This window comes from Oncorhynchus mykiss, chromosome 19 (genome assembly GCF_013265735.2).
Source record: "Oncorhynchus mykiss isolate Arlee chromosome 19, USDA_OmykA_1.1, whole genome shotgun sequence".
NCBI lineage: Eukaryota > Metazoa > Chordata > Actinopteri > Salmoniformes > Salmonidae > Oncorhynchus > Oncorhynchus mykiss.
Genome location: NC_048583.1, coordinates 32,277,917 through 32,302,303, shown reverse-complemented (window position 1 = coordinate 32,302,303; position 24,387 = coordinate 32,277,917). Strand labels below are relative to the sequence as shown.

Sequence of the window (24,387 nt, the reverse complement as noted above, 5' to 3'; positions counted from 1 at the left end):
GGGATGTTATAGGGCTGGGCTGCATGGCCACGTGTCTCTTAATATCTTAATAGGCGTTAACTCATCAACAGAAGCCTTCACCAACGAGTCCGGTAACAAATCCTACAACCAAACTACACTCTGAACTTATTAGCTAGTTTTCCCCAACTCCCCCTCGCCAAACAGATGCCGAGTGGCGCGCGGGTCCAGTGGGCAGCGTCCCAGGTTGGCAGATGTGTGGAGGACAAAAGAGTGATGCGTGAGAGTTATTATTTAGGATGGCGTTTACAGCCCTCCTCTTCCCACAACGGACCCGAACAGCAGCTCAGGAGAGATACGAGCCAGGTGTGCTCTCTGTGCTTGGTGCTTTCCACAGGCGGAGCGAGCCGGCCACGGGAGGAGAGCAGCTCTTAGCACGCCCAGCACGTAATGCTCTTCACTGTTCACTACCCCCGTGTTGTGTAAACACAGTTGAGATATTATCTGCTCTGCACCAAGGGGATATACTCTTATGTGCTGGAAGGGAGAGACAGAGAGTGGAGGAGAACGAGGGAGAGAGAGACGTACCCCTCTCTCTTCTTAAGTGCATCTAGCATGCGATATTATGGCCTCCCCTTGCATGTATCATCATACGCTAGTGCTTGAAACAACAAACAACTTATTTTTTCCCTTGGTGACTTTTCGTTGACGGTCGCTCAGTGCCATGATTATAACCAACCACCAGTGTTTAACAGTCTTGCCTAGACACTTCGCAGGAAGTACCTCTTCAGCATACTGTTTAGTTTGATGTTAGCGTCTGCTGACTTTGGGTCTTGTGTGTCTAATTGAGACCGTATTTGACATGTCTCCCTCTCTCTACCTCCAGGCCAGCCCAGAGTGGATGGATTGGCCCCCCAGCCCTCCCGTGTCCTCATTAGTGACCCGCCAGTGACCACCTACATGCCCCCCTCCCCACCCAGACCGGCCCCTGCCCCCCGCAAACCCACCGTGGCCGTGCCGGAGGTGACGTCTGGCCCGAGGAGAAGACGAGTACAGCTTCAAGTGCAAGTAAGGCTCAGCCTCGATATCTGCCTGGTTGTGGACAATCATCCCAAATGGAATGGCGTCGTTGTGTGGACTGTCTAGTCTATATTTGAATCATGCATCTGAACTCTCGCTCTGAATGCACCAGGTTCAGCCCAGTGTGAATATCGAACCCCACACGCCAACCCCCATCCAGAGCCCAGCTCCCTCTCCACCACCTCCTCCTGCTGCTGCTCCTCCAGACATACAGGTACAGTAACACCCCAATGAGAAATGTGACTTGTCTCCCCTCGCCCACCCCCTAGCCAGCTGCGTGAAGGCCCAGTATTATGCAGTAACATTATGCCGTAATGGGCTCAGCCTCAAAAACATCCATCAATCAGCATCTAGACCAGGCCAGTGAAACGTGTGGTTGTACTACGGTGTGCAGGACTGCACTCAGCCCCCCCAATACCTTTCCTTTCCACACTCCCCAGGACATAAGACACCCCCCCCCCCCCCCCCTCCTCCTGCTTGCCCCCAGACCGGGACTCCCTTCTTGCTGAGTCCACAGACTGGGGTAGAAAAGGAGCATTGAGTGAGAGGTGTAACAGTATCCTTATGGGGAGGGAGAGGAGGGAGTGGTCCCAGGGCTGGGGGTTGTCCGTGCCTGCCGTGATGCCTGCTCCTGTTCTGTAGACACCTTTGTTTCTTGCCTGCTAACGTTTCCACAGGATGCATGCATCCCAAATGGCACCCTATTCCCTATATAGTGCACCACTTTCAATCAGAGCCCTATGCACTATATAGGGAATAGGGTGCCAGTCTCTCCCAGACTGTTTGATTCATGACGCCGCTAGCCTTCCTCAGTAATGTCTCCATGCTGGATTGGCTGTGATGGTGTTGTGGGAAGAGGGCCTATAATGTATCCCATATAGCAGCTTGTGGCAGACCATTCACTGGCTATAGATGGCAGTTTGGCCCTCTGAGCTTGGCCCGGCTCCAGACCGCGGGGGCTTCTGGTGGCTTATAGGAGAGAGCTTTTTTCTCTTCATGCTGCACAGCACATTTTTTTGCAATGAGATGTGTGTGTGTGTGTTGCTCCCACGCAAATATTTCCACTGTGAGTGTGTGCGTGAAAGTGAATGATTAATAAGACTCACAGGAGGTTGGTGGCACCTTAATTGGCGATGACGGGCTCGTGGTAATGACTGGAGCGGAAAGATTGGAATGGTATGGATCACATGGTTTCCGGGTCTTTGATGCCATTCTGTTCGCTCCGTTCCAGCCATTATTATGAGGCGTCCTCCCCTCAGCAGCCTCCTCTGACAAGACTGTGGTGGAGCCTGCCAGGCTGCAGTGCTGCTCACACTTAAGGGCCACGGCCACTCGCTCTCTCTCTCTTACAAATTCAACTCCGCTCCAGTCAGGCAGGCACATATGGTTGCCTGGCAACGGATGTGGGTTATCAATCTCTGTGCTTGTGGTGGGAGTCAGTCGATGCAAGGACAAAGCAGTGCTGTAGAGGTATGGCTGATGCCTGACTGCTGCAGTGAGCATCCTTCCTCCTCCTCATACTACTGCTGGTCACATAGCAGTTATGCTGATTGCAGCTTTGGTTATGTCCTAGAATTGCTGAAAGATTCCTGGAGTCGGCTATCCGGTTTTCGCTGGTGGTCTAAATGTGTTCTCATTCCTATCACCGTCCTGGCAGTAATGTCTTTGTCATAAGTACTCCTTCAGTTGAGTCATGTCTTGCTATGTACTTGATATTCTAGCATTCCACACTGTCTGAGGGCTACTTTTGAGAGATTAAAAAAATGTCTGTTCCGCTCTGCTGTTCTTTGGTTATCAGTTTAGTTTAGAACATGGTAGACCTGTGTCTGTTCATTTTCTATGAAGTCTGGCCACTGAGCAGGGAAGTGTGTTTTAAGTGTGGGTGGCCATTTTCTTCCTCTGTCTCACTGAGGTAGTAGGGAATCACCTGGCCACTATTGGACTGATCTGTCCGGTCCATCTCTCACCCCATCCCCTCTCACCACCTCCCCCCCCTGTGCTGACTGAGTGGAATGATAATGTGTTGGTGTGGTTCTGTGCCTCTCTCTCTGCAACACTCTGCCCTCCAAGTCCTGGAGCTTTATCCGCAGTCCACAACAAACACCACAGCTCTCAGTTCTCTCACACTCACTCACCTACCGCCACAGACGGCTCAATACGACCCGGACGGCCCAATACAACCCTGACGGTCCAATACAACCCGGACGCCCCAATATAACCCGGACGGCCCAATACAACCCGGACGGCCCAATACAACCCGGACGGCCCAATACAACGCAATACAACCCGGACAGCCCAATACAACCCGGACGGCCCAATACAACCCAGACGGCCCAATACAACCCGGACGGCCCAATACAACACAATACAACCCGGACAGCCCAATACAACCCGGACGGCCCAATACAACCCGGACGGCCCAATACAACACAATACAACACAGCAAACAAATAGTTGCACTGGTAACTACACTCATTAGCACAATGGTATTCCTTTTAATGACCAAATTCCTTACCCGGTGGCCTAATAGCACCTGTCAATCAAATGGTCTGTTAAATGAAAACCGTCTACTACTCCGTATAGTACTGGCATGCTGCAAGGGGAGTCAAGTATTTGAACCAAGCAGGTTATTGTGTGTGTTTACTACAGCAACCAGTGCATATGTATCACAGGCCTCTCAATCAGTCATAAGCAGTGTGTTTTCTGCTGAATACGGAGGCTTCGTTCTCCTGTAATCCTGTGCTGTGTGGGACAGTATGTGATTAAACCTGGTGCCAAACACTGGTTTCAGTCTGAGCCACGGTTAGCTCATTGAACTAATGTAATAAACCTTCCAAGTTGATTCGGAGACTCACACTACATGGGGTGAGTGCACTGTATGTAGGGAATAATCAAGAGCACCGCTGAATGGTGCTCGTATCGGTACCTCCCGCAATCACGCCGAAAGAAATCACTGAGCTTGAAGAGCAGTTGTTTTTCCTATCATAGATTCAATATTTGGACGGGCGGGACTCAGCGAGAGGCTCCCGCAGATTTTCGATCGGCCCGTTGCGTTGGATTGATCGGGTTGTACTTTATGAATGGGAAGCAGGAGGAGTTGGAACGCGCTTCATAATTGTCTCTCTCTCCCACGGCGTTGTTGTTTATTGTTTACGGTCAATAGCCGCACACAAACCTTAGAATGTCACCACAACCCTATCGATAATAATTGGTTTTCCAGGCATTTGTCATTGTCTAGCATGAACTGCAGGTCTGCCATAGCTGGAGGGAATGAGTGTTAATTCACCTTTTGAACCCAATAGTTAGACGGGTTAAATAAGGACTATAATCTATCCGTCCTCTTATTGCAGAGTGTGGAGGGGAGGCATGATGAAGAGATGGATGATGAGGAGGAGAGCGTTTTCCCCGGAACACATTTCCTGGAGGTTGCTGACATTGCCCAGGTAGAGTCCATTTTGCGTGTCTGTGTGTGCCCGGTCCTGTGTGCGTAGGAAGTATGTGGCATCTGAGTCACCAGCTCAAGGGCATCTAGAGATCAGGTCTGCTGCGTCCAACACTTTTAACCCTTAATCCTTCTCCCTTGACGTTCACCTCCTTGGAAGGTTGATTTGAAATTTTGCAAAAGGAATAGATTATTTTATTCATTTGATTTTCATACAGTGTGTCACCTTTGCATGCCAACGAGATAGCGATATTCAGAGCGGTGCCACAGAGCTTTGAATTTCTCCTCCCTTCCACGCATAAAAAAAAAGAATAATTCAAGTCATCATAAATGGATGTTCATTTAATTAGAAACTCTCGTCAATAAAAGGCCTATGTTTTTTCACCTTCCATTGTAATAGCTGTTGTACGTTTTCTCTTCGTTTGATGCACTGTCTTTCTCCAGCAGCCCTCCACCGTGGCTTCGCGAGGAATTTGTATGTTATGTAAACCTACATCCCCTCAATCAGCAAATCCACACAAACCATCAGCTTTCCATATTCACCGCTAACAAGAGGCCAAAGCAGCACTGACGCAAATCGAGCCATTAAGGCAGGTTCCTCGCGGTCACACAAGGGCAAATAGTTTGTTAACATAGAAATGCTCCTGTTGTCATGATTGTGTGAGGAGGCTTAGGAGAACAACAGGCTCCACAGCTGTCAGAAAGGAAAGAAAGAGAAAGAAAGGTATTGGAATAAAAAGGGGGTTTGAATTGAAGAACATCTCTATGGTTCCACAGTGCCCTCTTTTGGTCGGGAAGTGAACTACATTCTCAAACAAGGCAGGTTTGAAGTGTAGCTTTGTGTGGATTTGATATGCAATGGAAATGATGTTAGGAGAGGGAGTTTTACATTTGGTAGAAAATGGTGTCCCAAATGGCAAAAGTAGGGCACTACATAGTGAATATGGTGTCATTTGAGATGTATTAGTAGGGTTCAGTTGCTGCCTGCTGCTGAATCACTGTCTGGGCTACTCAGTCCTCCCTCTCATTTTTTCAAATTGTGGTCATTTGGATCAGAGAGATTGATCCAATAAGTAATGCACACATTTCCAAAAAAGTTAAAGCTGTAAAAGTTTTAATGTGATCTGGAACCATTTCCTATAATTAAGCTCTTTTTAAAATTGCGATCTTTCCCTGCAATCACTCTTTAACTTTTCCCAACAACCCAATGAAGAGTTGTGTTTTTAAAACCCCATCAACACAATGCATCCAGTCAAAAAAGAGAGATCATGAAACATGGGCTGAGTCTGTTGTGTTACACAACCGTGTATAGACGCCAGCTACTAGAGTGTCCCCACCTCAACGCCCTAACACTATTTAGCTATTTATTTATTTAAATGTTTTGACCAAGCAGAAAACTTCAAACAGTCCCCTTTTGGCAGACTTTCCCTCTCTCGTTCTCCCTCTCGTTCTCTCTCTCTCTCGTTCTCTCTCTCTCTCTCTCTCTCTCTCGTTCTTTCTCTCTCTCTCGTTCTCTCGTTCTCTCTCTCATTCTCTCTCTCGTTCTCTCTCTCTCGTTCTCTCTCTCTCTCGTTCTCTCTCTCATTCTCTCTTGTTCTCTCTCTCGTTCTCTCTCTCTCGTTCTCTCTTGCGTTCTCTCGTTCTCCCTCTCTCGTTCTCCCTCTCTCTCGTTCTCTCGTTCTCTCTCTCTCTCTCTCTCTCTCTCTCTCTCTCTCTCTCTCTCTCTCTCTCTCTCTCTCTCTCTCTCTCTCGCCACTAGAAATTAGATTAAAGAGCCAGCTTGACGCAGCCTTCTCTGTTTTTACTGCCAAGGAATCTGCAAATAATGCAAAGCCAGTGACCAAAACATACTAAACGGACACCATAAAGCCAGAGCAAGGGATCTAAAACCCCAAATCACATTTTCGTCCTGACCTTTCAGGCCTCCAATCTTGCTACTAGTGTATCCATCTAGCGTTCCCACCCATATTTTTTCCTACAATTAAAATGTATTTTTCCATCAGGATCCAGAGGAGGAGGAGGAGCTCCATGATGGTCCTATAGAACTGAACGGTCTGGCCTCTCCTCCTACTGCTATGTACCACGGTCCTGTGTTCCCCTGCTACCCTGCAGAGCCCCTACCACCCCCAGACCCTGTCCTCAGCTCCATCCAACACAGAGAGACCCTGGAGAACAGGCTGGTTGACTGGTGAGGAGGATAGCATTATGTTACGCAGTGAAGCTGAACACTGTTTTTTTTTATTTTTACGAATGCAGAATACACATTCCAATATCCCTACTGGTGTACTACTTGCAATGCCAAATACATGCCAACAGGCAATGTAGAGTTCACCATCAACATAAAGGGAGCTAGTTAGAAGTAACGGGTTTGTTTGTTCGTTTAGGGTGGAGCAGCAGCTGATGGCCAGAATGATCTCCGAGATGTACCATCCCCCTCTAGCTGACCCCGCCCAGAACCAGAGTCCCTCCCACTCTGAGCCAGAGGACAGTGTTACCTCTGACATCGGTGAGAACTGGGACTGGTCACATAGTATACCTAGTTCCACTTGGTCATGCTCACCCTTTCTGTAGCTTACCACATGCATCATCCTGATGATGTGGCAAGTTACAATTTGCTTTCTGAAAGTCTTATATCTTGAAAACATTATTGCTGATGTGCAAAACATTTTGGGACTGTATCAACGGTGAACTAATGAACAACAATACCAAAATGTCGTTTTTGAGTGGATTATTCCTTTAATCCCAACTCTGACCTTAACCATCACAGAAAAACTGGGTGAGAACTGGGTCCTTTCACTCAAAAGGTCTTGTCCTGTTCAGGTCATCCCGATGCCTGTGGAGCTGAGCCCAGCCAGCAATGATGCATTACAGCATAGCTGTGGCTTGGGAGCGTCTGGTAGCCACTTTCCTCAGGGAATTTGTGTGGGGCTCTGTGGTACAGTGACTGTGTCAGTGGGGCTCTGTGGTAGCATTGTGAGTGCTGTTAACCATCCGATGACATGCGAAACGCTACCTCAAGCTCAACGGCTTTGTCAAGCCACCGACCGCAATCCTCATGTTCAGGAATCCCAAAATGTCCCTCGTGGCTTTTAATAAATGAGCTCAAATGGGGTTGGTACGCCTGCTGAGATATTGACATGAAACTGAATAGATGGACTGTACATCATCCCCTTGGTTCAAGTTCCGTGTTGAACAGGATTTTGCAATTAATTTTACATTAATTCATTTCATTTTAAGATAGCTAGGCGAGACAACCACATGTCACATATCACAGGGGGGGGGGTTAGTGCTAGTTAATGTTTTTTTTGTTTGGGGGTGGGGGGGGTTGAGGTGAGGAGGAGGGATTAGCTTCGGGGGGAGGCTGGTTCCTACATTGGGGTGCCGGGACAGGGAAGGGCTTGGACTGGACTGAGCGGGTGCTGCCGTCCCGTAGTGGTGGGAGGGCCAAGAGACCTGAGTGCTGGGGTTGAGGTGTCGGGCCTGAGCCTGAATGTAGGGAGGGGCAGTTTCTTTCGCTGCTCCGTAGGTTGGCACCATGGACTTGTAGTGGATGCGAGCTTCGACTGGAAGCCAGTGGAGTGTGCGCAGGAGCGGGGTGAGATGAGAGAACTTGCCTCATTGAAAGTTATGCCTCACGGTTTATTTGAGTGCGAGCTGTCTGTCGTGAAGGGAGAAGACATGTCAAAGCCCCAATACGATAATACAGTTTCTCATTAAATCATTGATTGCTCTTTCTCATCTACCCGGCTCTGCTTCTCCTTCTTCTTCGCTGCTACGGATTGCAGTCAGAACACTTAAGAGAGGCAGTGGCAGCGACGTTAGCGGGCCATGGATTCAGGTCGTCTCCCAAACGGCACCCCGTTCCCTTTGTAGTGCCCCCTTTTATAGTGCACAATATAGGTAATAGGGTGCCATTTGGGACGTTGCCTCACGCTCTCATCTAGTAGAAAGATCAATGATGTATCACATTTGCAGATGAGGCCTCCACCCTGTGATCACTGGAGGGTGACTCTGCTACTCCCTTTAGACAGAACAGTGAGAAGAATGAGGGGGAAACTGCTGGGCTTCTTTTGTGCAATATAAACCCAGCGATTGGATGTCAACTATTCTTTTAATTGTTTTGTTAAAATGATCTCGTATGCAAAAATGGGCATACCAGAAGAGTAGATGTTCCGTAGTGAGAATCCGTTTTGAAACTTTGTGTCCGTCCAATCAGAACACAGATGTTGGTTTTCTGTTGCAAAACGCTCTGCTACAATGTGTGGTTCCAGTGGAGGCTGCGGGTGGAGAGGGCCTACAGCTGTTTGTGGACGCCAGTGTTCCTGTGGACTCGGAGCTGATCAGACAGTATGTGAACGAGGCACTGGCAGAGACCATAGCCCTGATGCTGGGACAGAGAGAGGGACAGGAGAGACCTGTAGCACCAGCCAAGCCTCGGGATCCTCCGTCGCAGGAGGTACTGTGTACAGTCAATCAATCAATAAATCAGTCTTTACTGTATAAATAAAACAAAAAATAGTATTTTGAAATAGTATTTCTAATCTAACATTTACACTGAGTTATTTGTTCTTTTTTTTACAGTATTTTATTGTAATTGTATTCTTTCCACAATGTGGTGCTGTTGTAGGAGCCCTTGGTGCCAACCCCAGTGCCCACCCCAGAGCCCAGTGTTAGTCCTGGGCCCCCCAGCAGAGGCCTGTCCCCCCTGGCTACCCCACAGGCTTCAGAGCAGGGGACCCCCCAGCAGTCACCCAGAGAACCCCAGCCACAGGAGCCTCACGTCTTCACACCTGCAGGTCTCATAGCATAGTTACTGTATCTCCATTACACACGCACACTCTGCATACTCCGTCTGCGGTCATAGTAATGGAGTGGTCCATGACTAGGGACCACAGCTTTTCATGATCATGTGACCTGATAAGGGAAAACTCAGCGACCTAGTTATAAGCAGAGTTTTAGAGTTCTAGAGTTTTTCTTGTGCTGGTCACATGGTCAGGAAAAACTTGGGCTTATCCATGATAGAATGATCCCCAGCCTATCCAATGAGATGCTGAACATTCCTGTTCCACTTTGATCTCAGACCCAGAGCCAATAGTGACCCCAGTCACCACTCCAAACCCCTCTCCCCTGGCGGTGTCCCCTCCCTCTGGCCCTGCCGGACCCTGGGGAGACGCATCGCTGCCCCTGGCTGAGGAGCAACCCCACAGCCCTGTAGAGGAGCAGGAGAAGCACAACAAGCCACTGTGAGTCTGCCTGTCTGCTGATTCTACTGTCTGTCTGTCTGTCTTTCTGAATGGTGGAACTGCGTGGGGACCTCCCTCAGAAGACAATAAGGGGACATAGTGGCGAGTGTAGGATGCACTGCTTGGTGTGGTTGTATTGTACCACAGCTCCCCCTGCTGTCAGGAGATGACAATGCAGTTAGAGTTACAAAGAACATGCGAAGATAACACACAGGCCTGGAACATAGATGGTTATTGGTTTTAACCTAACCGAGCACCACCCATCCTACTAATATCTCATCTCTCTCTTTTTCTCTCTCTCCTTCTTTTTCTCTTCTCTCTTTCTACAGAGTGATGTCAGTGGCTGAGGAAGAGCCTGTCAGTGTGCCTCCAGTCCCACCTGTAACCTCCAGCCCCCTGACCCGGTCTCCCCACTCCCCTACTCCACCACCCCCACCTGGGCCTCAGACCCCCTCCACTCCCCCCTCCTCCTCGTCGGAGGAGACGACCAGCAGCAGCAGTAGTTCCACAGTCACTGGGACAGACGCGGCTGCTAGACACATCTCAGAGGGAGAGCTGCTCCTCAGCTATAGCCAGGCGGCAGCAGCACGGGGTGAGATGGATAGACAACGCAGCTCAACGCGCACATACACACACACACACACACACACACACACACAGTGTTGGGGATTATTTCCTCAGACGTCGGGTGGTCTACAAAAGGCCATCAGTTCCTAAGATTGTCAACTCCATAGTCCTCATAGTGTGACTATTATCATGTCAAACCCATTGATGCCTTTTCGTCTGTTTCCACCCAGCCTTTGAGGAGGAAGGCTTCTATGTTCCCTATCTAATCAACAGCTTCTCCAGCTCGCTGCAGGAGGTTCAGGACATGGTGAGTGGCACAGTCTCCACTGCTTTTCTTTTACTATCATAGCGCTGTTATTCCAAATGTCCAAACGGCTCCCATACACAGCAAACAACGCTGTTACATTTCCTGTGTCACTCAGGACTACGACCCGCCCAGTGAGGGTCAGGTGAGGAGGCCTGTCAACCCGGCCCACCACGACCCCATCCTGTCTCTATTGGCTAAGATGGACCAGGGGGTCATCACGCAGACACGCCCTGACCCGGAGGTAACTATCAGACTACTGCACTGCTCTGTACATACTGGAGCTTTATTTTTCCCGTTGTGACATTAAAATGCCTCTAGGTGGCAGCTTTTCCCCATTTGTCAATGCATGCCAAAATGGAAGGTGACCTTATTGTGTTTGTGCATAGCATTTATGCAAGGGAAATCCAATGAAATGCAATATAGACAAAAGCTTTGGCACAGTGTACATAAATACTGGGTTAATGCTGACTTGGAATTGTAAAAAAAATATTGTGATTCGCAAGCAAACAGCCAAGGCATTAAGCCCTTGCAGTGCAGGGTCATGTTCAGAATGGCAGACCGTAGCCAAATGTTTTGCAAAAGCTCAGTGAGCTGTGACTGCTGTGTCCCCCCCAATCCCCAGGAGTCCTGGGAGGAGGAGGGAGAGGTCAGCGAAGGCCAGAGACCCAGGCTGCATCCTGCAGGGGAGAGGCTAGTTACTGGACACTCCCTCACTGTCCAGCCCTGGAACAGGACAGAGCCCAACCCCAGACAGGGACACGTCACCTCCCCAGGACAGCTCACCCTGCAGTCAGCAGGTAGAACTGGAACCGCACGGCAATGTTTCTCATTCCATTCTACCTCTGTTCCCCCTGCCTAAAGGAGTTTGGGGTATATACTTGTTGGATTTAAATGACAAAATGTGTTGCTTTTTAAAACTCTGGACTCAGAACCCACAAACGACAGGCTTACGACCGGACTTCTCTATCTCATTTCAAATTAATCGATATGTGTATGAGGAGAGGAGAGGGGTACTAGAGATTACAAGGCAGCGTTAAGGGTTGATATGGCGTTCACAGGAGGAGGGGAAGGGAACAGGGGAGGAGAAAGCGAGGAGAGGGGGAATAGACGTGTTGACACCACAGAGCAGAGCCACAGTGCTGAGAGAGTTATCCTGAGTCATAGGGGAAATCAGACAGCCTGGAATCTCCATCAGGGGCTGCTGGGAGCACAGAGAGGCCAGGCCAGTGGAAAGCCACTGCTGCTGCCCCGTAGGGGGGGGGGGCTGTGTGTGTCTTTACGTCGTCTGCCTTCTAGAAAGAGTATGTAGTTCATTGAATTTATACAGCACTATTCTAGGACACAAATACTCTTTAAAATACCACTAGAACCCAGAACTAGACAAATAAAGACAAAAGGAAGTGGGATAAGGGTTCTTAAAAAGATGATGATTCACATGATATAGGAGGAGGAGGGGCGCCAGGTAGCCTGGTGGTTAGAGCGTTGGGCCGGCAACCTGGACCGAATCCCTGAGCTGACAAGGTACAAATCTGTTGTTCTGCCCCTGAACAAGGCACTGTTCCTAGGCCGTCATTGAAAATAAGAATTTGTTCTTAACTGACTTTTTAACTTGCCTAGTTAAATAAAGGTTAAGACTGGTTTGTTAAACATAATGTCCACTCTTAACTAGGCCTCTTCTCGTAAAAACGTAGCACTTATCAGTGTTTGACACCCTGCATACTGGTGTTTCAGTTTATACAAATATCTCGTTTAGAGCTGGATGAAAAAGCATGAAATTAATACTGTAATATTTACTTAGTGGTCGAAAAGCAACATGCGATTCTGTTACGGTTGTCGGTCACATGTTGTGAATGCTCCTCTGTGTTCACATGGCTCTTTAGACACAGTGTCTAAGTTCTGCGTCCACTCAGACAGAAGAACCTCATAGCAGATTCCTATCCTCTTCCTGTGTTGGCCAAAATCAATATTTACCCAACTCAAAATCAACTCGACCTGCGGTAAAAAAAAAAAGAGCTCCAATGTTGCTTGAAGACCAGACCAGAGAGAAGGGGGAGAACCCTGCAATCCAAGCAGCAAAGACAGAGACTGTATTAATGACAGAGTAAGAACTCAAAGCCATTTTGTTTTTCCACTCAAACTGGAGCTGTTTGGCACTACTTTTGAACAGGGCCCATAGGACTCTATACAGTGTAATTTGGGATGCACACTACTTTTTAAATAATTTAGCAGACACTCTTATCAAGAGTGACTTACAGGAGCAATTAGGGTTAAGTGCCTTGCTCAAGGGCACATAGACAGATTTTTCATCTTGTCGGCCCGGGGATTCAAACCAGCGACCTTTCCGTTTCTGGCCTAACGCTCTTAACCCCTAGGGCAGCTCTTGACACCAACAGACTGGCGACTCAATTACAATATCACTGAGCTGACACAGAGCCTGTAAAACAGTTTGACAACCCCTCTGTTGTGGCTTATCCTGAAAAGCATGTCAAACCCCATGTTTTGGCTAGAGAAACCATTGTTTGTGTGGCTCTGTGTCATCTGGAAACACTTTCAGACTGCAACGCCTTGTGTTTGGACTTGTGAGATCGTTTCGAAGTGACAGGGCTCCCTCTCCTTTCGAGGCTACGCTGCATGGACACCCGTCATTGATGTTATAATTCTACATGATACTGTATATCTCTATGAGTGGGGAAATGTTAGCTAGGCTTGGATACGGAAGAATGAAAGTGTGTTTCTACAGATGTTACAGATGCAACGAGCTTCCAGGACACTCAGTGGCCAGTTGACATCGGAGTCCTGGATGTGGAGCCAGAGATGTCAAATCAACCTGACACCTCAATGTCACCTCCACCGATGGAGGACTTCGTCTCCCACTGTGCACCACAGGCAAGCATTACACATTTCTACTGTACACACACACACACACACACACACACACACACACAGAGACCTGGCTCTCTGTCATTCACACTGTGTTATCCTTGGCAGCTAGGTAGGTGAGGTTAGACCGTGTTGTGTTTCTGTTAAAGATATAGCCGGTTTGAGGACACTTGCACGAGAAGAGTCTTTCATTAGCCAATGTGCTTCTTTCACCCAAGATGCATTGCAACCTAATCGCTTAGAACAGATCATCTTCTTCCATATCAACTCGGCTCATAGGACAAGACAGAGAGTACAGCCATGTGCTGTGGCTGCGTCCCATATGGAGGATCAGGAGGATGTACTATTCCCTATGTAGTGCGATGGGGTGCCATTGGGGACGAGCCTTTATCTTCTATAAAACTGGTGCAGATGTCCTCCTGTGTGAATCATTGGCTGGCTGCAGCAGCCTCCATACAGTATTGTCTGGTGTTGAGTGTTGACAGTGACAAACAACAACCTATTTTATTTTAGCCCCGTGTCCTGCCTCCACATGCGCCAAATGCAACAGGTGTAGACTTTACAGTGAAATGCTTGCTTACCAGCTCTTCCCAGTGACACAGAGTTTACAAAATATATATAATATACATGCAAAAAGGAGAATACCTATCAATGTAGTATCCTCCTTTTGTTCCAATATTTTCTGAATCAGACAAGCAAAGTGGACTCTATTGTTGAGTGTTGACACATGAAACACGCTCATCAGTCGGGATACCAGATCTAGCCCATGTGTGTGTTTGGTGATTATTCTTCCTAAATGGAGACATCAAAACAATGTGTTGGCTTCCTCCTCTGCTTTCTGTTGCTGTCTGATCTCCTTCCAATACAATGTCTTCCCTTCCTACGTGTACATATTGTAGGTGTCACAAAGTGCTTACACAGAAACCCAGCCTAAAAACCCCAAAGAGCAAGCAAAGCACGGTGGCTAGGGAAAAAACCCTGAGAAAGGCTGGAACCTAGGAAGAAACCTAGAGAGGAACCAGGTTCTGAACCAGCCTCGTATTTATTGTGTTACCTCTCCTCTATGTTTAGGCAACTGAGGTGTCTTGTCCTCCAGCTCCCAGACCTGCTCCCATCCTGGTCAGGCAGTTTCAAAAGACCAATGGAGAGACATCAGAGAAACCAGGTATGGTCGCTCAGTCCAGGTTTATTGATAGAACTGTGTTTATTCATTCAATTGGTCTCACCAATGCTACAATGTAAATACATTCTAATTGATTATTGTAAAGGGGGCGGCGTGGCACATTATTGGGAGAGACCACAAATCCATCTGAAAGCTTTGGAAAAAATGGGTACATCTTAGACACAAACAATGTGTTTGAGAAGCCAACATACAACGACGTGGGTTGACCATCGGGTGTCCTCTGACCACCAGATGGCACTAGTGTATCTGTGCGGTCTGCACTTCAACTTCCTCCCCTCTCCTTTTCTCCTACCACCCCTTCCCTCTCCTTTTCTTTTCCTTTGTCTCCAAGTCAGGTCACTGCAGTTGTTCTCCCAGAGAGGGTGAAATCATTTTTGCCTGACATCACTGTTGTGTCATGTCTTCCCTAGCTACATCTAGACCACAGGGGGCTTAGGAACTGCTCAAGTCAGTGCTTTAAAATTCAATATTTTACATGGGGCTGGACACACCTCAGTGACAACACAACACGGAGGTGAGGAGATGGCATGAGAGTCACTCAGCATGTAGGAAGGGAGGATAGACACGGAGTGACTGAATAAATAGGCTGCATCTTAAATGGCACCCTATTCCCTATATTCCTCCTTCGGCCGCCTTTCCTTCCAGTTCTCTGCTGCCAATGACTAGAACGAACTGCAAAAATCACTGAAGCTGGAGACTCATGTCTTCCTCACTAACTTGAAGCACCAGCTGTCAGAGCAACTCACAGATCATTGCACCTGTACATGTAAATAACCCATCCAACTACCTCATCCCCATACTGTATTTATTTATTTTGCTCCTTTGCACCTCAGTATCTCTACTTGCACATTTATCTTCTGCACATCTATCACTCCAGTGTCTAATTGCTATATCGTAATTACCTCGCCACTATGGCCTATTTTATTGCCTTTACTTCCCATTATCTTACCTCATTTGCACTCACTGTATATATACTTTTTCTATTGTATTATTGACTGTATATTTGTTGTATGTGTCGAACTGCTTTGCTTTATCTTGGCCAGATAGCAGTTGTAAATGAGAACTTGTTCTCAACTAGCTAGGTGAAATAAATAAATCAGGGATCATCAACTAGATTCAGCCGCGGGCTGATTTCTTTCTTGGGCTGATGGTCGAGGGGCCGGAACATAATTTGTAGCCATTTGACCCCAAGAATCCCAAACAGATATAAAATATTAGACCAAAACATAATCATTTCAAACCGAATACAATCACGTCTCTCTATTATGCGTGGGAATACTTGGGAACAGATTTCCAAAATTCTCATCAGTTGGAGTTGGAGTTGATTTTCTGGTGTTTTTACAGTCTTATGTGCAAATAAAACCACTTATGGGCTAAATTCATCCCAGAGGCAGCCAGGTGGGGAACCATGCCCTATAAAGTGCCTTCGTAAAAGTATTCAGACCCCTTGACCTTTTCCACATTTTGTTAGGTTACAGCCTTATTCTAAAATTGATGAAATCGTTTTTCCCCTCATCAATCTACAATACCCCATAATGAAAAAGCAAAAACTGGTTTGTCGAAATGTTGACTAATTCATTAAAAATTAACAACTTAACAACTTAACAACTTAAATGTCACATTTAATGTCACATTTACTCAGTACTTTGTTGAAGCACCTTTGGCAGCGATTACAGCTTTGAGTATTTTGTTTTTGTTGAACCTTTATTTAACTAGGCAAGTCAGTTAAGAACAAATTCTTATTTACAATGACGGCCTACACCGGCCAAACCCGGACGACACTGGGCCAATAGTGCGCTGCCCTATGGGACTCCCAATCACGGCCGGTTGTGATACAGCCGGGATTCGAACCAGGGTGTCTGCAGTGACATCTGTAGCACTCAGATGCAGTGCCTTAGACTGCGCCACTCGGGGTATGACGCTACAAGCTTGGCACACCAGTATTTGGAGAGTTTCTCCCATTCTTCTCTGTAGATCCTCTCAAGCTCTGGCAGGTTGGATGGGGAGCATTGCTGCACAGCTATTTTCAGGTCTCTCCAGAGATGATAGATTGGGTTCAAGTCCGGGCTCTGGCTGGGCCACTCAAAGACGTTCAGAGACTTGTCCCGATGCCACTCCTGCATTGTCCTGTTGGAAGGTGAAGCTTCACCCCAGTCTGAGGTCTTGAGCACTCTGGAGCAGGTTTTCATCAAGGATCTCTCTGTATTTTGCTCTGTTCATCTTTGCCTCGATCTTGACTCGTCTTGGTGGTTCCAAACTTCTTCCATTTAAGGATGAAGGTCACTGTGTTCTTGGGGACCTTCAATGCTGCAGAAATGTTTTGGTACCCTTCCCCAAACCTGTGCCTCGACACAATCCTGTCTTGGAGCTCTACGGACAATTCCTTTGACCTCATGGCTTGGTTTTTGCTCTGACATGCACTGTCAACTGTGGGACCTTATAGACGTGTGTGCCTTTCCAAATCATGTCCAATCAATTTAATTTACCACAGATGGACTCCAATCAAGTTGTAGAAACATCTCAAGGATGATCAGTTGTAACAGGATGCACCTGAGCTCAATTTCGAGTGTCATGGCAATACTGAATACTTACAGTGCCTTGCGAAAGTATTCGGCCCCATTGAACTTTGCGACCTTTTGCCACATTTCAGGCGTGGAAGAAGGTGCTCTGGTCAGATGAAACCAAAATTGAACTTTTTGGCAACAATGCAAAACGTTATGTTTGGCGTAAAAGCAACACAGCTGAACACATCATCCCCACTGTCAAACATGGTGGTGGCAGCATCATGGTTTGGGCCTGCTTTTCTTCAGCAGGGACAGGGAAGATGGTTAAAATTGATGGGAAGATGGATGGAACCAAATACAGGACCATTCTGGAAGAAAACCTGATGGAGTCTGCAAAAGACCTGAGACTGGGACGGGGATTTGTCTTCCAACAAGACAATGATCCAAAACATAAAGCAAAATCTACAATGGAATGGTTCAAAAATAAACATATCCAGGTGTTAGAATGGCCAAGTCAAAGTCCAGACCTGAATCCAATCGAGAATCTGTGGAAAGAACTGAAAACTGCTGTTCACAAATGCTCTCCATCCATCGAGCTGTTTTGCAAGGAGGAATGGGAAAAAATGTCAGTCTCTCGATGTGCAAAACTGATAGAGACATACCCCAAGCGACTTACAGCTGTAATCGCAGCAAAAGGTGGCGCTACAAAGTATTAACTTAAGGGGGCTGAATAATTTTGCACGCCCAATTTTTCAGTTTTTGATCTGTTAAAAAGTTTGAAATATCCAATAAATGTCGTTCCACTTCATGATTGTGTCCCACTTGTTGTTGATTTTTCACAAAAAAATACAGTTTTATATCTTTATGTTTGAAGCCTGAAATGTGGCAAAAGGTCGCAAAGTTCAAGGGGGCCGAATACTTTCGCAAGGCACTGTATGTAAATAAGATAATTCTGTTTTTTGGTTTTAATACATTTGCAAAAATTTTTTTTTAAAACTGTTTTTCGCTTTGTTATTATGGGGTATTGTGTGATTGCTGAGGAAATTGTTTTATTTCATAAATTTTAGAATAAGTCTGTAACGTAACAAAATGTGGATCAAGTCAATGGGTCTGAATACTTTCCCGAAAGGCACTGTATAGTGGAATAAGTCTCTCTGGTCAAAAGTAGTGCACGGCTTATAAGGTACCATTTGGGATACGCCATTGGCCTTAAAGAGGAGCAGGGCTACTGTAAGGTTATTGTGTACCAGTGGGAGAGAGACTCTGGGAGTGAAGCAGTGCCACTGCGTTGAGATTAGGTAGACTAATCCAATCTAAAAGAGAGGAAGAGTGAAGGATAATGGAGAACGTGGTATTAACACTGCTGAATGAAGAGGATCCTCATGGGCTTTGTCTTAAAGGTCCAATGCAGCTGTTTTTTGTTTGTATCTCGATATCAAATCATTTCTGGGTAACAATTAAGTTGCTTACAGTAATTGTTTCCATTAAAACGGTCAAAAAGAAGCAAAAAAAAAAGAGAATTTACCTCGGACTGTCTGGGAGTGGTCTGAGTGGGGAGGGGAAAACTGAAAACTAGCTGTTATTGGCAGAGAGGTTTGGAACTCTCTTTCTTATTGGTCTATTAACTAATTTACCGTCTGGTGATGTCACCAGGCAGGCCAAAACTCCACCTCACCAAAACAGGCTGACATTTCAGACGGTCTTTTCAAACAGCTCTTACACTAAAAGAGCAACATCATAATTTTCACAATTCCACAGTATTATTCCAACTTCATAGTGTGGAAAAAGTAAATAAAACACAGGAAAATCGCATTTTCAACTGCACTGGGCCTTTTAAATGTCTCCCGTGTGGTCAAAAGTAGTGCACTATGTCGAGAATTGGGTGCCAAATCGGACGCATGTAAGTCACTCTGGATAAGAATGTCTGCTAAGTGACAAAACTGTAAATGTAAAAATGCTTCCTGGTATTCTACTAGGCACTGGGGGCTTACTGCTGCTGTACAAGCATTTGCCTTCCGTGTGTTTGTTACTGCGAGAGAACATGCATGTCACCATGTTGGCCAGTGGAAGCCAGTCCAAACTGATTACTGGAGCCTTTATTGTGCTGGCTAATGGCTGTCTCTGCCTGCTTTCTTCACTCTGTGTGTCCCAAATGGCACCCTACATAGTGCACTACTTTTGACCAGAGCCCTATGGGCCCCAGTGCACTATGTAGAGAATAGGTGCCATTTGGGATTCAAACTATCATCTTAAATCATATGAAGCTGTAAGAATGACTGGGCTTGATCCTACGCCCTCATATCTAATGGTTCATTATGTATTTGAAATTGCATCAAACTTTATCCGGTATATCAGTTGGATTAGTTTTCCTTATCTGCTTTTCCCTCAAATCAAACACTTTCCCTGCCTGTCCTTTAAGCCTGTGAGTCTGTGATGATAACTAGCTACCGTCCATGTCGGCTATTTCGTGATGGCCAGCAGAATCTGTTAAAGTAATTCATTCTGTGTTTGGATATTTTTGTAGCTGTGTTGAATGTCAGTGTGCTTTGTCTCTCACTGCGTCCCTGTAGGGAGTTTTGTTTCAGCAGTAATGTGATGGACCAGTGAGATGAGGGACGGGTTGAAAGAGCAAAGCTTCCACCTGCATGTTAATGTTTCTCGTTTCGTTTTTGTTTATCGCCTCAGCGCCTTCACCCCTTTCTTCTCCCCCCAGTTGTCTAGTCGTTGTAGCTACTTGTTGTTAGGGAAGAAAACGCAAGCCTGAATTGAAAGGGAAAACTCAACTGACGCCTTTGCAGCTAACATGATTATGTTACCACTCAGTTATTGTGTCTTAGCCTATATGTTGTGCTCTGGCTTTACTTGGGGAAACTGAACTCCGTCAACAGCAGGGGGCTTTGATTTGGGTGGTCAAGTAAAAAAGCCATTCAAATAAAAAATACATTTCACTAGCCGTTCATTACTAGGTTCAATGAGGAACTGCATTTAAAGGTATTGTCAAGGCACTACACTGGGGCTATGTCCCAAATGGCACTCTATTCCCTATATAGTGCACGACTGGTCAAAAGTCGTGCACTAGATGGGGAATAAGGTGCCACTTGGGACGCAATCTAGGACCTGATTGTGTGCGCTGGAGCTAGAGTACTGAGTGACAGAGGCCTGAATTCTCTTACGTATGCCCCAAGACCAGTTAGCTGTCGCCTCCTGTCCTGCCTCCCTCCATGCTATAGATGTGCCGATGGTCTGATTCAATGTGTACTGCAGCCTAATCATTTAGACTGGACGTGACACAGTGAAGGTTGTCTGCCCGGCATGGGTCCCAAATGGCCCCCTGTTCCCTATTATACGATACTACTTTTGGCCACAGCCTTATGGGGGATGTAGTGTCCCATTTAGGACGCAGGTTCTATTTACAGGTTGGAAAGCAATAAGAAACTATATAGGATTATATGGTCAGAGTGGATGCACTGTCTGTCTGTCTCCCTGCCTCAGTTTAGTGTTCACTCCAGGCACTGGATTGTAACAAGATCATAGTGAATGAGACTTTATATAACCATGGCTTGCAGTTGTCTTAAAGGATACATCCACAGTTGTTGTTATGTATGGCAAAGCTACTACTGAATGCAAGCTTGAATAAAAAAGGACCTAGAAATTGTATATTGTTTTAGCTTCATTTTGACACACAATGATCCGTACTGCAAACAATACCTTTATTAGCACCAGGAAGTACTGGACTGTACTATTTATTTGGAAAGGGGGTGTTCTGCTGGGCTCCCTGGCACTAAATTGTATACATTTTTTCAGGATTAATGTTTTCTTATGTTGCGATTGGCTGTAAACTGTATAAATGTGGTCCTGCCCTGAAGCCAGACCAACTCTGTTTTCTGTGGACCTACTGTATAGTATGTGTGTTTGGGGAGGTGCGACAGGGGGAGCGGGGGTCTACTTTCCCCTCCCTTACCGTCCTGCGTCATTGGCAGCAGATGAAGTGTAGAGGTCTAAGTCTAACAGGCTCACTAGAAGAACACCATACGGATATAGAACCTAAACTGTTTCCAAGCTTCAGATATGTTTTCATCGTCAGGATCAAAACACACCACACCAACTCGCTCAAGGAGTTTTAACTTTCAAAGAGCTCTCCCTCTCTCCAGTTAATCCTCATTTAGCTGATGTGCTTCTGAGCTGGGATCTGTAATTAACAGTCCGTCAGCCCCCCAGTTCACAACACTAGCTGCTGTAGGATGAATTACCACAGCAGCACCACTGAGTTGACAACACTGTTGGGATAGGGTGCCATTTGTGACACACAGTCATTTATGGAAATGGGAATATTTGAGGACGTATTTGCAGACATTGCACAGTGTGATGTTTGTAGGATTTTAGGCCTAAGTCCCTTTGAGGCGCCACTCTGTTTTTCCTATAGTGATTTACCATTGTTTATCTGACTATGCCTTGTTACAGTTCATCAATGTTTACTCATGACTTTGAGTAAATTGAACTAACTCTTCCCACTGATCTCCCTGACTGTTTGGTTATTAGTGTTTTTTTTTTTCTTGCCGAGAGATTAGTCTGGCTGCTGGGTTTTTTCCACTCAGCCAGGCAGCAGTCTTCGCTAAAGCAAACAAACAGTACATATTTAGACACAGTGGCTGTGTCCAAAATGGCACTCGATTCCCTACATAGTGCACTACTTTCATCCATGGCCCATTGGGCTCTGGTCAAAAGTAGTTCACTATATAGGGAATAGTAGGGAGCCATTTGCGACACCGCCTTAAACAAAGTGTATAGGTTTATGGCTATTCATGGTTCTCCCAGGGAGGAATGATTATTTACCCTGTAGCAGAGTGGATGTCTGCCCTCCTACTTTGAAGTGAAAGATACACAAGTTAGGTTCCTTATTTTAAACAACTCTCTCTCCCCCGGCCGATAGCCAAGAGCACCTTTTGTCGTTTCAACAAACACAACAGGCTTGCTGCGCTTAAATGTGTTTAACCTAGCTTCAACCCAATTTCATTGTCAACCTCCCTAGACGCTGAGTTATGTGGAAAAGGGCAACATGCTTACAACAAGCTGACAAGACTGGGTGGGAAACAATTCTAAAGCACGATGGGAGCCTATTTATCGTCCACGCTCGTGTTGAGTCCTGCATTTTCAGCCAAACACTCTGACGCTTTGTCATTGACAGTGTTAGCACAAACATGTTTATCAGCAACTGGCTCCTCTTTAGAATTGAGGCCAGACAAGATGGACATTGCTACTCTGGTCTTAAGGGGGATTCCACTGTGTTGTTGTATTGGTTAGCAGGAAGTGGAGTAACAATGATCAAATCCGCTGCTAAACCAACAAAAGACAAGCCAGGTTTTCTGACGTAGTCTGCCAACAGTCCGGGCACTACTGCGCACAGGAGATTGGTGGCACCTTAATTGGGGAGGACGGGCTCGTGGAAATGGCTGGAGCAGAAAGAGTGGAACGGTATCAAATACACCAAACACATGGTTTCCATGTGTTTCATGCCATTCTATTCACTTCGTTCCAGCCATTATTATGAGCCGTCCTCCCCTCAGCAGCCTCCTCTGCTACTGGGTATGGAAAACATGGAGCTCCTTCTGTGTAAACCCCTGCATTTTAGTGTTGCCCTTGAAGTGCTATATCAAAAGTAGGGAATAGGATGCCATTTGGGATGCATCCAAGCATCTGCACAATGGAGAAGGTTGTTCCTGGTTGTTCTTCTATCTAGCAGCCAGGCTCATGGTTACATGAATCACCACTGCAGACCACAGCGCTCACGAGAACTTAATTAAGAAATCATGTCAGCTCTGAAAGTCTCTGTAACAAATGCAGAAGTCCTTAACTTGGTCCACATGAGTCAAACTCCAGAGAGAGAGAGAGAACAAAAGAGAGAGAGAGAGAGAGAGAGAGAGAGAGAGAACAAAAGAGAGAGAGAGCGAACAAAAAAGAGAGAGAGAGCGAACAAAAAAGAGAGAGAGAGCGAACAAAAGAGAGAGCGAGAGAGAGAACGAGAGAGAGAGAGAGAGCGAACAAAAGAGAGAGAGAGTGAACAAAAGAGAGAGAGAGAGAGAACAAAAGAGAGAGAGCAAACAAAAAAGAGAGAGAGCGAACAAAAAAGAGAGAGAGAGCGAACAAAAGAGAGAGCGAGAGAGAGAACGAGAGAGAGAGAGAGAGCGAACAAAAGAGAGAGAGAGAGAGAGAGAACAAAAGAGAGAGAGAGAGAGAGAACAAAAGAGAGAGAGCAAACAAAAAAGAGAGAGAGAGAGCGAACAAAAGAGAGAGAGAGAGCGAACAAAAGAGAGAGAGAGCGCGAACAAAAGAGAGAGAGAGCGCGAACAAAAGAGAGAGAGAGAGCGAACAAAAGAGAGAGAGAGAGCGAACAAAAGAGAGAGAGAGCGCGAACAAAAGAGAGAGAGCGCGAACAAAAGAGAGAGAGCGCGAACAAAAGAGAGAGAGCGCGAACAAAAGAGAGAGAGCGCGAACAAAAGAGAGAGAGCGCGAACAAAAGAGAGCGAGCGCGAACAAAAGAGAGCGAGAGCGAACAAAAGAGAGAGAGAGCGAACAAAAGAGAGAGAGAGAGCGAACAAAAGCGAGAGAGAGAGAGCGAACAAAAGCGAGAGAGAGAGCGAACAAAAGAGAGAGAGAGAGCGAACAAAAGAGAGAGAGAGAGCGAACAAAAGAGAGAGAGAGAGCGAACAAAAGAGAGAGAGAGCGAACAAAAGAGAGAGAGAGCGAACAAAAGAGAGAGAGAGAGCAAACAAAAGAGAGAGAGAGAGCGAACAAAAGAGAGAGAGAGAGAGAGAGAACAAGAGAGAGAGAAGGATGTCAGATCAGCATTTTTGAAGAAGCTGACCAGAGCAACACATATCAAACAGTAAACTTATATAATAATGGAACTGTATTGATACAAGGCAATGATTCAAGCCTCCAGGCTTTTGAGAATAGGTTTGCTACCCTAAAAGAAGACGCTGACATCATCTCAGAAAATGAGGAAAAAGTCAAGGAGGGAGATGGAGAAAAGCAGACCACAATGGTCTCTGTGACCCAGCAGGAAGCCCTCAACGTCCCTTTACCTACCTCACCTGCAGCAGACAGAGTCAAGGACATGACAATTTCAATAAGAACACCTGCTATGCAACGTTTCCACAACACCCTCTCTCTAGTCGAAGCAGAGGTCATAGAACTCAGAGAGAACAAGCTTCAAGAGGAGGACA

General features: G+C 46.4%; 1 protein-coding gene across 2 annotated transcripts in view; it reads left to right on the top strand.

Moving 5' to 3' along the window:
* The window catches only part of kiaa0586 (KIAA0586 ortholog), a 146,686-nt gene that overhangs the window by 66,879 nt on the left and 55,420 nt on the right, over positions 1-24,387 (top strand). The window contains exons 17-30 of one of the 2 annotated variants that reach the window (XM_036954655.1): positions 845-1,026; positions 1,151-1,252; positions 4,389-4,481; positions 6,484-6,668; positions 6,865-6,986; positions 8,752-8,936; positions 9,108-9,276; positions 9,561-9,723; positions 10,053-10,315; positions 10,521-10,597; positions 10,713-10,838; positions 11,220-11,394; positions 13,338-13,483; positions 14,549-14,642. In XM_036954655.1, the coding sequence (XP_036810550.1) occupies positions 845-1,026; positions 1,151-1,252; positions 4,389-4,481; positions 6,484-6,668; positions 6,865-6,986; positions 8,752-8,936; positions 9,108-9,276; positions 9,561-9,723; positions 10,053-10,315; positions 10,521-10,597; positions 10,713-10,838; positions 11,220-11,394; positions 13,338-13,483; positions 14,549-14,642 (2,082 nt within the window). The remainder of the gene's footprint in view (positions 1-844; positions 1,027-1,150; positions 1,253-4,388; positions 4,482-6,483; positions 6,669-6,864; positions 6,987-8,751; positions 8,937-9,107; positions 9,277-9,560; positions 9,724-10,052; positions 10,316-10,520; positions 10,598-10,712; positions 10,839-11,219; positions 11,395-13,337; positions 13,484-14,548; positions 14,643-24,387) is intronic. The other variant, XM_036954656.1, reaches the window with a different exon arrangement.